This window comes from Lygodium microphyllum, chromosome 4 (genome assembly GCF_053477565.2).
Source record: "Lygodium microphyllum isolate KBCC chromosome 4, Lygodium_microphyllum_v1.1.10, whole genome shotgun sequence".
NCBI classification, from domain to species: domain Eukaryota; kingdom Viridiplantae; phylum Streptophyta; class Polypodiopsida; order Schizaeales; family Lygodiaceae; genus Lygodium; species Lygodium microphyllum.
Window position 1 is genome coordinate 19804993 of NC_141138.1, and position 16098 is coordinate 19821090.

At 39.6% G+C, this 16098-nt stretch overlaps 1 protein-coding gene across 7 annotated transcripts; it reads left to right on the forward strand.

The window, feature by feature from the left end:
- Nucleotides 1-9474: 9474 nt before the first annotated feature.
- Nucleotides 9475-15230, forward strand: LOC148036850 (protein DETOXIFICATION 16-like). 7 transcript variants are annotated; one of them, XM_087675771.1, is made up of 9 exons: nt 9475-9889; nt 10404-10508; nt 10765-10948; nt 11320-11406; nt 11503-11559; nt 11804-12042; nt 12157-12275; nt 12390-12476; nt 13425-15230. In XM_087675771.1, the coding sequence occupies exons 1-9, from the start codon at nt 9646-9648 to the stop codon at nt 13485-13487; spliced, it is 1185 nt and encodes a 394-aa protein (XP_087531897.1). In that variant the 5' UTR covers nt 9475-9645; the 3' UTR covers nt 13488-15230. The 7 variants fall into 7 exon arrangements, with proteins under 7 accessions (XP_087531897.1, XP_087531892.1, XP_087531890.1 ...); XM_087675766.1 differs by having other exon boundaries at nt 10612-10948; nt 13425-15227; XM_087675764.1 differs by adding an exon at nt 10131-10216 and having other exon boundaries at nt 9481-9889; nt 10404-10948; nt 13425-15223.
- Nucleotides 15231-16098: the final 868 nt, after the last annotated feature.

Consider the following 16098-nt stretch of genomic DNA (forward strand, 5'->3'; position numbering starts at 1 on the left):
TGCTATTTGAGAGAGAGAGAGAGAGAGAGAGAGAGAGAGAGAGAGAGAGAGAGAGAGAGAGAGAGAGAGAGAGAGAGAGAGAGAGAGAGAGAGAGAGAGAGAGAGGGGGAAAGTGAAAAGTTGCTAATTGAGAGAGAGTATGTGTGAGTATGTAAGAGGCAGAGAAAGACATGAGTTGCTATTTGAGAGAGAGAGAGAGAGAGATAGAGAGAGAGAGAGAGAGAGAGAGAGAGAGAGAGAGAGAGAGAGAGAGAGAGAGAGAGAGAGAGAGAGAGAGAGAGAGAGAGAGAGAGAGAGAGAGAGAGAGAGAGAGTGTGTGTGTGTGTGTGTGTGTGTGTGTGTGTATGTGTATTTGTGAGTGACACAAGGAGAGAGAGAGCAAGTGAGAGAGAAGGTGAGTGTAAGAGACAGAGAAAGTGAGATGTTGCTGATTGAGAGAGAGAGAGAGAGAGAGAGAGAGAGAGAGATTACTACATGGGACTAGAAGAGATAGATAGAGAGAGAGGGGAGAGGAGAGAAAATAGAGAGAGAATAATTCGTGGAAGATGGGGGATAGAGAGAGAGAGAGATACATGTACTTAAGATAATTAACATGGGGAGAGTAACAGGGGAGGGAATAATGGTGGTGGAAGCAGTGGAGGTGGTGGTCATGGTGATGGTGGTGGTGGAGATGTTGCGAGTGGGGGGCGATAGTGGTGCTTGATATGTGCACAAGAGAAAAGGAGGAATAAGTGGACTATGTGGAACAAGAAATGGAGGTTTCCTAGAAAAGCTCACTCAAATGTTTGCTCAAAAAGCTTGCTCTCGCATGCCCTCGTGTTCATTAAGTTTTGGAGGCTTATGTAATTTGTGAAGCCGTTGTTGTATGTCAATGGTTTATGGCCAGAGATGTTTTTCATTCTCATCTGGTTTGTTGTCAGGTATTTGTACCATTATGCATTTTTGGGACGGTCCTCAATTTGTTGTTAGGTGTTCCTATGGCCTTGAATGTATGGCTTGAACATCTACATACAAAGTTCAATGTTGATAGATGTATTCTTATTATTGGTTTTTAAATAGATTTTTTGAATAGTACTATTTGTATTATGTGCATTAGATCTGGAGTCATCTTTGTGTTTGTGAATGTTGTTTATCTGTAGTAAAGAAGAGCGAAAAGTTAATGTGTTAGTACTTGTGAAAGTATTCTAATTCATGTTATAATATTTGGAAACGGAACAAAAAAAAATTGTTTGTTTTTCATAGTTGTTGCAATAATTGTAGGCAGTGTTTTTGGGTTGTGTCGAATTATAGTGTTGTATGCTGAATTCTATTGAGATATGTTGTTTGTGTGTGTGAGTCATTATATTATGTTTGGTATTGGAACAAAGATAGATGGATTTAGGAGTCCAACTATACATAAAATTTTCATTTTGGTTATGCGAGAGAGCATCATCTAGACTAGTTGGGCATGAATGCACTTCTTATGTGCAGGAGAGCTTTTTGGGAGACTGTAGCTCCTTGTTGAGGTTTGTGACCAGTGATCACATATGCAAGTGTTAGTGAGAATGTTGATTTGTGGTACCACTTGCTATTTAGTGCATTGCGTTGGTGCTTGCTACGTCGCAATGTTAGTTATTGGTCGGTTGATTAGATCTTGACTTGGATTCCAAAGATCGTGTCATCATTTATTATTTTGATACAATCAATTTTACATATGGCACTATTTGCGGCACCTATAGTAAGATAGATGTTATTTGTTATTGTTGTATTCGCTCCAATTGCTATCTCTTCTATCCATGGAAGTTCTTGTCTTGTAACTAGCTCTACAATGTTAGTTCTTCAGCTGCATTTATTTGAAGCTTGATAGTGTGGATCTCTTTGGATGTGTAGAATTTATGTAGAAGCTAATTGTTGTACTTATGGATGCCTTCCTTATGTGTACATATGATTGTTGTTCTCTGATCTACAAAGTTTAGGACCTCATTCTCATAAATGATGTACTTGAGTAGGAACTATTGTATCTCTTTCTTCATTGGATACCAATGCTTAATCACTTGGAGGAATTGTAGGAATGGCAGGTCTTGAGCATGTCGGATTGAAGTGTGGAGGGTGTGGTGTTGTGCATGTGTCCAATATGCTAACTATGGTATGTGACATTGGTGGCAGAATCAGATCCCGTGGATGTGGATTGGTGCAACTGTGCAAGACGAGTGAATAATGTAACAAGATTTTTGTTGAATGGATTGAGTAGAGAGCCTTGGTAGATACCGATTATCTGGTGAATAATGTAACAAGATTTTTGTTAAATGGATTGAGTAGAGAGCCTTAGTAGATACCGATTATCTGGTGTACTATTACATCAAATGTTGCTCATGTCAACATTGACATCTTGTTGATGATGATTATGTCTACTTTTCTTAACACAATGTATGACTCATTAGTCTCTTGCAATGATACACGATATTGCTATGCACAAATCAATATTTTAAATGACTAGTGGACTCTGGTCAGTGGGGACAAGCTAGACAGTCTAGTTGTGGCTACTCTTGTACTTGCTATAAGTAGCATACTTTTATTATTGGCAATGAGATTGTAACTGTAGTAGCGTATGAGAAAGCTTTTTCCACTACCTAGTGTGCTACTAACGATGTGGAGGCTAAATTTTGCATTGATGAGTTGGTTTTAGACTGTTTGCTATTCTGTTGTTAAGGTACTACTAGATATTGTTTTGAATTCTTTTGTTAGCTATTGCAATATCTTGGTTCATTGATGCAACATTGTTCTGATGCTTAGTTGATGTTATAGAGCTACTGTGAATATTGCTGGGTTATCTTTTATGAATGGGATTTTTTGGATGATCATATTTATTAATTGGTGGATTTGGTCTAATGTGAGTAATTTTTTTTTGTGTATAATCAGTGACGTACATTCCAAGGTCTTCCTCATTTATGTCAAAATTACGGAGTTGATACTCTATGTAGAATGATTATGTTGTATTTTTTTCATTGCTTATCAACTTGTTCTCGAATTTGAACATTACTCACTACAATAATGTATTGAAGAAAATCCTTGAGTTTGGTGTCCCAGGTGAAAATCAATGAATCGTACTAGTCTTTTCTGATGTTAGATGATGTTTTCATAAGCGTCTCATAGATTATATTTGATTTTTAATGTAGATGCACATTTGGTGATGCTATAGTTTTTGTGATACTCGTAGAATGTCACGTTGCCTAAGCGTGATGATTGGGCACAACATAGATTGATGGGATGCATGACGACATTCCCTATCCTTGTGAGCTTTTGTTGTTGTATGCTAGTAGGGGACTTGTCTATCCATTCGATAGCCTCAATTCTTATTAGTATTGGAGTTTGCATGCAGTTTAGGCCACCTTGGTGGGAGATATTGGCTTGGAAAGTATTGCAATGGAGACCATTTTTTGCTTGTTTGAGTCCAAGTCTTACAGACTTAGTTTCTTGGCATCTTTTGTTTGAATGTTTAATCTATCCATTGGCCCGCCCTTCATTGCGTATTTCAACATGTAGAATGAGATGGATGAATTTGTTACTCATTGAATGTTCATGTGGCCCCCCCACAAGACTAGTAATTTTGGGTGATATGGCACAACATTGTGGCGCTCATCTTCGGGATGGTAGTATATGTACTATTGCATTTTAGGCTCTATTGTTGGTTCTGGATTATTGGATGCAGCAAATGGAAATCTATACTTGCATTTTCCATGGCCACTAGTACTAGCTATATAGCAAGCGTAATGACACTTATGAAGTTGTTTTGACAAGACAAGGGCTTTTAGGTTCTGTGTTGAATTGCATTGATCATCATTTGACAAAATATATGCATAGATCTCGTTTCTTATATTGTCAATGCTTACATCATGCAACCATAAGATGACATGTGTATGTGATGAACCCCTATGTTGAACTTTGTACCTAACAACATGATGCTAGATGCACCCTAGATATCCAACTTTTTCAATGATGTATTGATTAAAAGACATGTAAAACCTGGTGAAAAACAGAATAACGTACTCCACATAACAATCTTTTCATGAGAATTTTGGATTGAATGACTTTGCAATGGCTTCCAATTTGTTGATCTCAACCCACATTGTACTAGTCACCTCATATGGAGTAAACGTAAGGAAAAAGGGAGGCATGCCCCCCACATTCATCACATTGTGATAAGGTCCTTCAAGTTACGATGGTGCCAAGAGAAGGGGGCCTTAGTAGGAATGCTATAACAAAGTACATGCATGATGGCTTCCTCATTGGAAATGTTATTGTTCACTCATTTGTACTTGTTAATGTCTCTTTGCATGCAAGTATTGTTCGTGTTTTTAAAAATAGTACCACTTGTTTAAGTTGGTATAAGATTAGGATGTAGGGCTTGTGCAGGGTATAGACAGAGAACACTATTGATGTGCGCATCTTGATCTATTCGCTAAGATATGTTAGAAGATAGGCATAGGAACCCACGGTAAGCAAGGGTGTATGAGGGTAGATAGGTGTGAATAGCCTAAAGGGCAAGGAAAACCCTAACCCTAATTAGGCAGAGGCTATATAAACAGCCTATGGGTCACTATCAAAGTTGAGATAGAGTGTACCCAAGTTGTACCTTGAGCAACTTAGTAAGCAAGATTTTTTTCTTGTACTTTGAGCTTCTGTCTCCCTCTCGTGCACACTTTTTCTAGCTCAACTCTTCTCTTTCACATGGTATCAGAACCATTCTAATCTACTCAGCTTTCCACAGCTCTATCTCAGTTAACTGCACAAGGAGAACTCCATCTTTCATCCTATCTTCTTCACCTCCATAGCCTATTCTAGACCCCATGACCTTGGTGGACTTGATGCATGCATATGAGGCATTTCAACTCCTGTTGTCTTCTACAAACCTTCTCTCCACCTTAGGGCACAGCTGCATGGCAGGTCAAAGCTCAACATTGAGCAGCCATGAGCATGACATTGAGGGTTCTCTCAAAACGGCGTAGTTCTGGACATGCGGGCAAATCGTACAACAGCGTGGCCTATAGTAGTAGGCACAATAATGGCAATGACATGGGGCTTTGATAGCCCCCCAAGTGGGCTATCTCTGCCCAAGAGGGTTCCTAGAAATTCTCCCTCTGCTGCTCCCACAAAGTCAAACCTTAACTGTGGGTTTCATGGCAGCCATAGCCACAAGCTTGAAAGCTTGACCTTCTTGGTTCTTTCATCTTCTGCTATCACTAACAGTGATTTTAATCACTGAGTTATCTCTTCCAGAGTCATTTACTAATCTGGAACTCCATTTCAGAGGTTCATTCACTCGGTAGAGCATCACCAAGCTCATCAAGATCGACATCTACCATCTCTAGCAGCATAAACTAGAGATGAGTGCTTGTAAGCACTAAAGCACATTGCTCAATCATTTTGCTGCTGGTATTTACTCAATCTAAGTTTTTTCATCAGAAAATTAAAACCATTAAGTGCTCTACTTCATTTTGTGAGGCTATGTGTACAACTATAAACACATAGACCATCCTATCCTAAACTTGTGTTGATTGCTGCATATCATGTGTGGTTTCTTTCAAATACCTTGGTCAATGAAATTAGAAAGATGAGTGTCATTGTACTCTCCTCGGAGTCATCAGCAACATGCATTGAAATCATAGACCATCCTTGTCCAACACAAGGTTCTCTACTAAAACATACAACAAGGAGGAGCTAGAAGTCTAGTCTAGGTTCACATCATTGAAGCCTAAAAAGACCATTAAACCTTGGAAGACGATTGCACATAAGAAGGACCACCAAAGTCATGTTTTGAAGTACTACATATGTATGATTTTCAGCCCTCCTCTTCATTGCAATTTTGAATATCAATAGGTTGTAAGGGTGTCCTTGATTTGCTTCCGCATTCATCGGCAAGTTTGTAAGGGGCTAGACACTGCCCTTGTCTTAGCAAGTGGTAAGACCTTCCCAATGGCCACAACCTATGCTGATGTCCACCCTCAAATTCCTAAATTTGATGGCAAAGATTTCCACCCATGGTAGGTACTTATAAAGTACAAGATGATGGAGAGAGGGTATTGGCCTCTTATTCAAGGCACTAAAGCTGTAAACTCTGTAAATCTGGTTGATGTAGAGGATGACTAACATGCCCAAGCAATCATCATGGTACACTTAGATGAGTCCTTGATTCATCATGTTGATCAACTAAATACTGCTAAAGAAAAAAGGGATGAGCTTGAAAAGCTCTATGGAGCCACTAGTAAAAATACTAAAATCTTCCATAAAATTGAATTCTTTAGCTTGGAATATAAGTCAGGAGAAGACTTGGGAAAATTCATTTCTCACATGAAGGGTCTCATGGCACAACTTGCCTTAGTGCAAGATCCAATCCATGAAGAGGATGCTATTGCTATTCTCCTAAAAGTTATGAAAAAGGTGTTTCCTACCCTTGTAACCACTCTTACCAACATTTCAGATCCTACATTGGCAAGTACCATCCAATCCTGTTTGGATGAAGAAAAGAGGAATCACAAAGAAGGCAGCACCAGTCAGGCATATTCAACTTTCCGTGATCAAGGATTGGTACATATAGTTCTCACTAGATGTTCTTTTTGTAAGAAAAAAGGGCATATTGTAAACAACTGTTGGAAGAAGTATCCCGAAAAAATGAAATGTAACAAATGCAAGAAGACAAGGAATATCACTAATAAAGGCCCCAACATTCCTGAAGTACCCAAAGAACTGGTGGTCAACCATGCCTCCAATCCACAACTTTTTTGAGTCCTTAAACCGTCTACCTATAAACACTCTTGTAGCCTGATCTATAAAGGAATCCCGTTTGGTTGGGGGGGGGGGGGGGGGGGGGAGACATCTTACATGCTTTGTAATCTAATGCCACCCTGGCATTGAGGGGGGGTGTTAGAAGATAGGCATAGGAACCCGCGGTAAGCAAGGGTATATGGGGGCAGATAGGTGTAAATATCCTAAAGTGCAAGGGAAACCCTAACCCTAACTAGGTAGAGGCTATATAAATAGCCTATGGGTCACTATCAAAGTTGAGATAGAGTGTACCCAAGTTGTACATTGAGCAACTTAGTAAAAAAGATTTTTTTCTCGTACTTTGAGCTTCTATCTCCCTCTTGTGCACACTTTTTCTAGATGCAACTATGCTCTTTCACAAGATACATGTTACCATTGTATGTACTACATCCAAGTAGAAAGAGGTATGGGAATAGCGCATTATCCAACGTGATATCTAGGCAAGATGAGCCTGTTGCTTGCAGGTAAGCTGTGTGTTTTGAATGCTGTTATTCTTTGTAGAAGCTAGCTATTTTCCCGAACCATTATGCATGTAAACTCATGTTGATCAACCTTTTGAAATGCTCGAGGCTTGACTATGTTATCAAGCAAAGTATAAGCTACTTCATTTTTTGTTTGTAACATTGGATCAAATGGGGATCTTTCATGATGTTGTTTTAGAGTCCTCTCAATTGATTGCTTACTAAGGATGCAAAGACTTATCTTTGGATGTTCATGTTCTGTTATTATATTGTATTTTTGGATAACTGAATTATGCATGATATTAAATGTGAATACATCAGCGATAGTAGATTTTGTCAAGTCTAATGGAGGGATGAGAAAACAATTCATCATTCCAACAGACTAAATATTGTTAAGAATCGATCGTCGATCCAATATTCCATTTGTGATTTCCAATGTCATTTTGGAGACTAACATGGAGACATCAATGATGCTTAGAAGATGTAGTTGTAGCAGTTTAGCATGTTGAATCCTTTATATGTAGTCTAGCAATGGGGCCACTACTTGGTTTTGGCCTTTATTTGCACGACATGGTGCACATCTTGCCACTATGATGTCAATTGCATGTTGTTGGCATGCAAGAATCAAGATAGTGCTTTACAAAGCTGTTGTAACTTACATTTTCTTTGTATATGCATTACTTGTTTGTGAGGCTATAGTTTGATGATGCATCTTGACTACTCCACAAGTTGAACACATTGCTAGTGTGCCAATGATGCTTGCACATTTTGTTGCCCAAGATAATTCAAATTTGTGTATATCATCATACCAACTTCTAGCATATGATTTAAGTGTTGTTTTTCTAGAAGCCATAGTTTCCCCTTCCCTAGAAGACCGTAATAAGGAACTATGATTTGGTATTTGCATGGAGTCCATTACTATTGTGTATCCTATTAACATAAAAATGTATATTTATGTGTTAGAATAGTATGATTCCATGATTGAATGGATTGTTACATCTTAACTCATATGCTTCAAGTACAACTAAGCAAAATGAAATGACATCTCTTTAAAAGCATGAAACACATGAACGAGTTTTTGGAGCTAATTAGATGTCATTTTAGGAATTTGTGGTACGACTTGGCACATTCTATTGATCAAGAGTATCTTACAAACAAAAAATGGAAAAAACAAAATATTGCTTATTCAAAGCCTAAGATGTGGTGTTTCCTATGTTTGTCTTTAAAAAAAAAAACACATTTTGTTTGAGATTGAACTTATAAGGTTGTAAAAGTGAAGTAGTAACAAAAAAGAATACACAAACATGCTATACAAGTAGCATGCTAAAGAGTTGGCACAGGTCTCTTTGTTATTTTATAATTATGGGGGAAGAGCAGTGCCATATGGGTGTTGGAGTGCATGGTGCGTTTTTAATGTTTGGAAAGCATAAACATAGTGAAAAAGTGTGTTGTTTTCTTTTTAACAAAGACCCAAAAGGATGACTTCGAAACGACAAAACGACGATCAAGTTCAACGACGTGGCTCTCTAGAGCTCTTGATTGTCTCACACACAAAACCACGATCAAGTTCAATGACAATGATTAACCTTACAACCAGCATCGAGAAGGTGAGCAATGAAGGAGTAGCGAGAAGCACATACATCAATGAGCAATGAGAAGCACAGTACCGTGTGCAGCTATTTAAAAGAGGAGTGCCATATGCGTGTTGGAGTGTAGATTGTGTTTTTAATGTTTGAAAAGCATAAACATGGCAAAAAAGTGTGTTGTTTTCTTTTTAACAAGGAAAAAATAAGAAAATTAGAAAAATAAATAAATAAGTAAAATACAATCAATAGCTGAACGTGTAAATAATGGTATTATAAGAAAAAACATGTAAGTAAAGCATCATGCGAAACACGTTGAGGCTTGGTGGGATAGAAGATTATCGACCCTTGGGGGTGTGAGAAAGTGCGCTGGTGTCACGTCGGATGCATCGAAGGAAACTGGAAAAGGACTGAGAAAAAGGCCCCCCAAATCAACAGAAAAGGGGGGTGAGAGAGAGAGAGAGAGTCCCGCACGACTGTTTCTCCCAAAAATCAACGCAACGCCCGCAACGAAAAAGGAAGGCTTGCTAGATCTTTCCCATCTCTCCAGAATTTATAAATGGACGAGAACGGTGGAAGCTCATACATACATACATACATACATACATACATACGAATCTAATACAAATACCATTTCACATCGATCGAACTTCCTCTGGAAGACAGAACGGAGACCATGAATCCATATTCTATATTCTATGAGGATATAAAAACACGTCCGTTGCCTAGAACACTGAGTGAAGCAGCCGAGTGAGAGAGAGAGAAAGAGAGAGAGAGAGAGACGATCATTCCTCGCAGACATGAACTCTGAGGATCAGGATTCTCTCCCAGTCCCGGGGCCTAATAAGTCTGCAGCAGCGGTCCCGTCATCAGCAGCCACCACTGATAACAACATTACCCATGGCGATAAACCAGCCAGCTGGCATCAATGGATGCAGTGGGAGGAGGTGAACCTGCAGTGCCAGTTAGCAGGCCCCATGGTCGTCGTTAACCTCCTTCAGATGGCCATTCAGCTCATCTCCATCATGTTTGTGGGCCATCTTGGTGAGCTTGCTCTCTCCAGCTCCTCCATAGCTGTCTCTGTCACCAATGTCACAGGCATGTGCCTCATGGTAAGAAGGGCTCCTTGTGCTTGCCTCTACATGCTCTATGTTTCTGTTGCTATCATTCTCTAGCTACGTTTACTGAAGGGAACAGTTTGTTGCTTCCTGCCTTAAGTGCTTCATTTATACACAAGAAGTTTTTGACATTTTCCCATGTGGGAATCCCTTGTTTTCCCCTGTATTGTTCAACATCATGAGCTTCTGCTCAGGAGGCACCACATACCTAGCTCGAGCTGGCAGCCTCCTGCCCCCAACCGCACCTAGCCAGGTATGTGGTCCTTCCCTCACAGAAGCTCATCACGTTGTCGTAATTCACAACATGGGAATTATAGTGAGAATCTGTCTAAAAGTTCTTGTGATAGTAGGATTATTTTGGCTTAAGGTTTCTGTGCATTTGAAACAGCTTTTGTTGAGAAATATCAGTCGTAGTCTGATATAAGTCTGTGCCCAATCAGATGGGTTTGGCCAGTGGCCTGGAAACGTTGTGTGGGCAGGCTTATGGAGCAAAACAGTATCGTATGCTTGGGATATACTTGCAGAGTGGGCTTCTTGTTTCCAATGTAACTGCCATAGCCATGTCTTTTGTTTATGCTAACATGAATAAGATCTTACTGGCTCTTGGACAAGAGGCAAATATCTCAAAGGAAGCCGGTCAATATGCAGCTTGGTTGATACCCCTGCTATTTGCATATGCTTCGGTTCAGCAACTTACGAGGTTTTTGCAAACACAAAGTCTTGTTGTCCCAATGGTTGCTTGTTCCTGCGCTGGCATACTGTGTCATGTGCCTCTATGTTGGTTACTGGTTTACAAAACAGGCTTAGGGAGCAAAGGAGCTGCGATTTCGGCAAGTGTGTCTGGCTGGATCAACGTGGCGCTTCTGTCATTCTATGTTAGGTTCTCCACTCGCTGTCAAAAAACCAGGGCACCCTTGTCTTGGGAGGCTTTCAGGCACATGAAGAGCTATATCAAACTGGCAATACCATCAGCTGCCATGGTCTGGTAAGAAAACTTCTATTTCAGCTGTCAAAAGCTGGAATAAGATTGAAGAGTCTAAACATGTAGTAAGTGTATGTTTCTTAGTCCACGGTGGACTGTGTGCTTGGTCTGCAATGTTTTTTTTTTTTTTTTTTTTTTTTTCCACATTTAATTGCACGCATAAGACTCTACAAAGGATATTTGGCAGACTGTTGTATAAGGCCATTATGGAAGTCCCGTAGCTGCTTTCATTACTTGCTCCCAATTCTCAGTCAGCTGAAAGTGAAGTTTTTGGGAGTGTATGGGTTGAGCTCAAAGTTGGCAATCTGATCTGCATATCTCAACTTCAAAAGGTTTGCATGTTGAAGCCTAAGCAATTGGTGTGCTGGTGGCAGTTTAGAGTGGTGGTGCTATGAAATCTTGGTTTTGCTGTCGGGCTTGCTACCAGATCCTGAGCTCCAGGCATCAACTCTCTCAATATGGTTTGTCAATTACTAAAGTACACACAGAGTACAAGAAGACATTTGAATGTGGGATTTGTGGAACTTTTCTCACTTGTTAGAAGTTCTCTGCCACAGTCTGAACACTGCCAACTTAACGTTCATGGTTCCATTTGGCCTGGGTGCTGCAGCAAGGTTAGTATTATTAACTGTGTCCTTTCATAAACATCTAGCTTTAGCCTTTCTGGTTCCTAGCTTAGGGAAACATGCAACGTAAGCGATCTCTGTCTATGCATGCACGTATTGTATTCATTGTAGTCTTTCTCATAGATGTAAATTGGTGTTGAATGAATCAAATGGTTGCTCCTTGCAATGTGTGTGCAAACAGCAAGTCTCCTAAGTGAAGTAACCGTTTTGGATTATGTGGAATTAAATTCAGCACAAGAATATCCAATGAGTTGGGAGCAGGCCGTCCGCAACAAGCCAGGGCAGCAGTCCGAGTTGCCATGATGCTTGATGTAATGCAAGCTTGCTTCGTGTCAATAATGGTGCTCTCACTGCGGAATGTGTTGGGACGAGTTTACAGTAGTGACTATGAGGTTATCAAGAGTGTGGCGGCTATATTACCTCTTCTTGCTGTCTCATGCATCTTGGACAGCTTACAGGCAGTCCTCTCAGGTATAGATCAAGATTTTAAAAATCAACTCTGGCACACGCTAATGCAATCACATATTTTCCAACATGGATGAATCACTTGGTTCATGGTTACTAAGCAGTTTCTGTGAAACACAGGGGCTGTGAGAGGATGTGGTTGGCAAAGGCTAGGTGCATTCATAAATCTTGGCTCCTTCTACATTGTAGGTCTTCCTGTAGGAGCTCTCTTGGGTTTCAAAACCAATCTGGAAGCCAAGGTAATGTACACAATGGTACATGGTCATATGATGCCGATTCTCTGAACAATTTAAAGAGTTACCTCTGCTCCATATTATATTGTTGTTTAACAATGTTTTGCAATGCTGATTTAGGGATTATGGATTGGAGTAATATGCGGTCCTGCAGTGCAGGTTCTCTCACTTGGGACAATTATCCGAGCAGCTGATTGGGATAAAGAAGTATGGGTCTTGTTTCTTGTGGTTGAATGAATAATTATTTGCATTCAACACTGCCTGTAGTCTATATGGAAGAAGTAGATATTTTCTCACATAGGAATCCAAAGTTTTCAAGGTCTGAGATTTCTGACAATATCATGAGCTTTTGCAAGGGTGCTACAACACACCTAGCTTGCTGCAGTGGGGGATGGAGACTCTCTAGCCTGCTGCAGTGGGAGATGGAGACACCCCCAGACACTCCATCCCCTACTGCAACAGGCTTATGAGACTGCAAGTATGGGAGATGATGTTGACACTAGGACTTAGGAGACTGCAAGTATGGGAGTTGATGTTGACACTAGGAAAGCCGCAAAACACACACTTTCTAACAATGGGAAAATATCTAAAAATTCCAGTAATTCATGTGAATAACACGGATTTTCCCGTCATCCCAAACTCTGCACCTTGAAGAGGTAAAGGCAAAATTATGTTTTTCTTGTTTTCCAACCAATGTGCGTACTCACGACACAGCAACTTACAACACCTTTCAAACAGTCAGCCCACAAGTTAGTGCCGTCTCTATATATGTTTTGGTTTCAATGATATGATTGCTGGATTCACAGTTGGGTTCTCTTGATTGTTGTTGTTTTGGCCTTTCTAGTCTTTGTTCAGTCGACAAGGTTTTACCCCTTGAGACTGTCCATTACTCACGCACCCATCCTTCTGACTGAGCTGTAGCTCGTTGGTCGCATTAAGAAGATAGAGTTTCACACAATGGAAAGTTCTTGTGAGCTAAAAGAAGTAAGGGAAGCAAGTGAGCTCCGTCCATTCCATTATGTTCCGTATCTGTTGGTCTCTACTTCTCAAGCTGGTTGTTTTGCTCTTCGGAACTTTTTATTATTAGAGTGCCAACGTTACAATCAGCATGCAGGGTGCCAAATGATTTAGACTCTTTGTGTTTTTTTTGTACAGGCAAGCAATGCGAGGCTGCGTGTGTACTCAGACATAAGCAGGGAGCCCCTCTTACTGCATTGAGAGAGAGAGAGAGAGAGAGAGAGAGAGAGAGAGAGCGCTTTGACTGTCTCGTCGGGTGAAAAGAATTGTTTCTCTGGCCATTTTTTAAAGCCTTTGAAGGCGCGGTGTTGAGAAGTACGCGTGCGTGCCAGGGGCCGACGGTCCCCATCCCACGTCTACATCAAATCGAAAGCAGTAGGCTAGCCGCTGCTGTTCTGAAGAGGACAATTTTTCTTCGACACAAAAAGAGAGCGATAAATCATAAAAGGCCATGTCCAATGCATAATTGTCTATTTGTCAACTGCCTAAAAAGGCCCGGACCATGCTTACGTGATGCTGTAAACCAAGTTACATTTAAATTATATGGAGCAGTCATCTCCAGGGGCAAATTTTATAGATAAGTAAACAAGGAGAAAAAAATCATGAGAGAGAGAGAGAGAGAGAGAGAGAGAGAGAGAGAGAGAGAGAGAGAGAGAGCCATGAAAATTGTATTAGGTTTGTTGAGGTGGTGGTTTGCCTAATTTTTCTTAGTCAAGTCTTTAAAAATAACCTCATGTTAATTGAGGAAAATTGAATTGAAACACACTCTCAAACTCGTCGAATGTACACAATTTTTAAGAGAGAGAACCATGTTTATATATTGCCATACCATGTGTAATCCTAAATGAAAGATCAAGTAAATATCCCAGATCTGCCAATTAGGTTCTGGCGTAGCGGTTTGTCTATGGGTTGAGTTATATGGGTGTGTGAGCTCAATCCCTTTGCAGTCCATCCTCAAATGTAATATATATTCGCTTCTAAAAATCCTAGATCTTGGGAAAAGCATCTCCTAATAGGCTCTGAACCTTCTTGTACTCTCTCACCATCTCCCATGGAGTGTACACGATATTGTCCTTGCTTTGAGAAACTACAAAACATATCCTAATAGTCTTTGAACCTTGTACTCTCCCACCATCTCCAGTAGAGTGTGCACAATATTGTCTAAGACTTAGAGATACTCCAATGCATATTCTAGTAAAACTTGTAGCATGACCACAATATTGTCTAAGCCTTAGAGATACTCCAATGCATATTCTAGTAAAACTTGTAGCATGACCACAATTTGTGGTTCAAATGAGCCATACCAATGGTGTTGGTTATAAGCTCTCATTAGTGACAATGCTTTAACAAATGTGATAAATTTAGTGTGGTGATTCTACTTAAAGAGTGAATAAGAAGGGTGAGAGAATAATTGAATGGAACATCCTTATAAATAGAAGTTGGGTTTGTGTTTGTGACCCAAGTAACATTTTTCCATGTCATTATTTTAGTTGATGTGCCTTGAACCATCTTGTAGAGGTGACTATATTTCTTTTGCAACCAAGTCAATTGCCAAATCTAAGCCCTTGGATCTTGAAACAATTGTTTCAAGAGTATGATTTCTACTAGCCTTTGACGCACAAAACTCATATTACGGCTAATTCCATTAGTCAATTCCACATTTGTAGTCTTAAAGAGGAGAGTAAGGAAGGGATTAGCAACCATTGGTTTCATGGAGAGAGGTGAAAGGTTGATGTTGAAGAAGTAGTTAATGGTGGTACAACTTTAACAAAGTGACAATGAGGAGTTTAAGAGCATTGCCTCCAGAAGAGGAACTAATATGAAGACTTGGATTTGAGTAGCAGCATTCCAAAATACAAGATGAGAATAAAGGTGTCATGAAGATTTAAGATTGAAGCTAAATAGAGGAGATGAACACAAAGTGTGGTTTTTGAACTATATTCATCCCAAAGGAACTTTGATATGTTTATAAAGTTGTTAAAATAGTTGGCTCTTATTACCATTATTGGGGTGGCTAACGCCACAAGTTTAGGATTGTGATAAGAAAATTTTGCTCAATAAGACTCAGAGGTACACTTTGATTCTATAACATCGATACTCAACATGTGTGAAGCATGGGTTGAAAAGGATGATGTGTTTTGCAATATCTTTGAGTATGAAGGTTGTACAAGGTTGAAATTTGTCCAACACATTCCTATCATTTCCTTAAGTGTTAATCTTGACTAAGCTTGATTCTATATGGGGATGATTTGAAGTGAGTTTTATGCTTGAGTTACCTTTGTAAGTTAGCATATTGACATGGGCGAATGATAATATTTGACGATAGTTATGTGAGTGGAGTGTGATTGTTATGAATATTATTTTTAAATTGGCACACCCTTTACTTTAGTGCAGTTAATTATCAAGGTGCCATCATCCATTTACTTTATGGTGCATCTAGCTTGTTTAGTTAATATTTGATGATTTTTATTTGAAACCAGGAGTTGTCAATATCAACTAAATAAGATGCCATGAAAAATTGATTAGATTTTTTCAATTTTGGGCATTTGATAGATCTCAAAAAGAAGAGTTCCATTTAATGCTAGAAAAATAAGAGCTAACATTTTTTATTTTTGGTGGGTTTTGAATGGTTAGATAAGGATTTTTCCTAATAGCTTGTGCGATTGTTATTTGTTCTTTGCAATAATATTTCATGGGGATGTGAAGCTATAACTACACATGCCTTTTTAGTGTACATGAATATTCAGCAACACCTCTTGGGAGGGAAGTGGAAACTTGAAAGTCTAGAAATTCCTCTTAAGGCTTTCAAGGT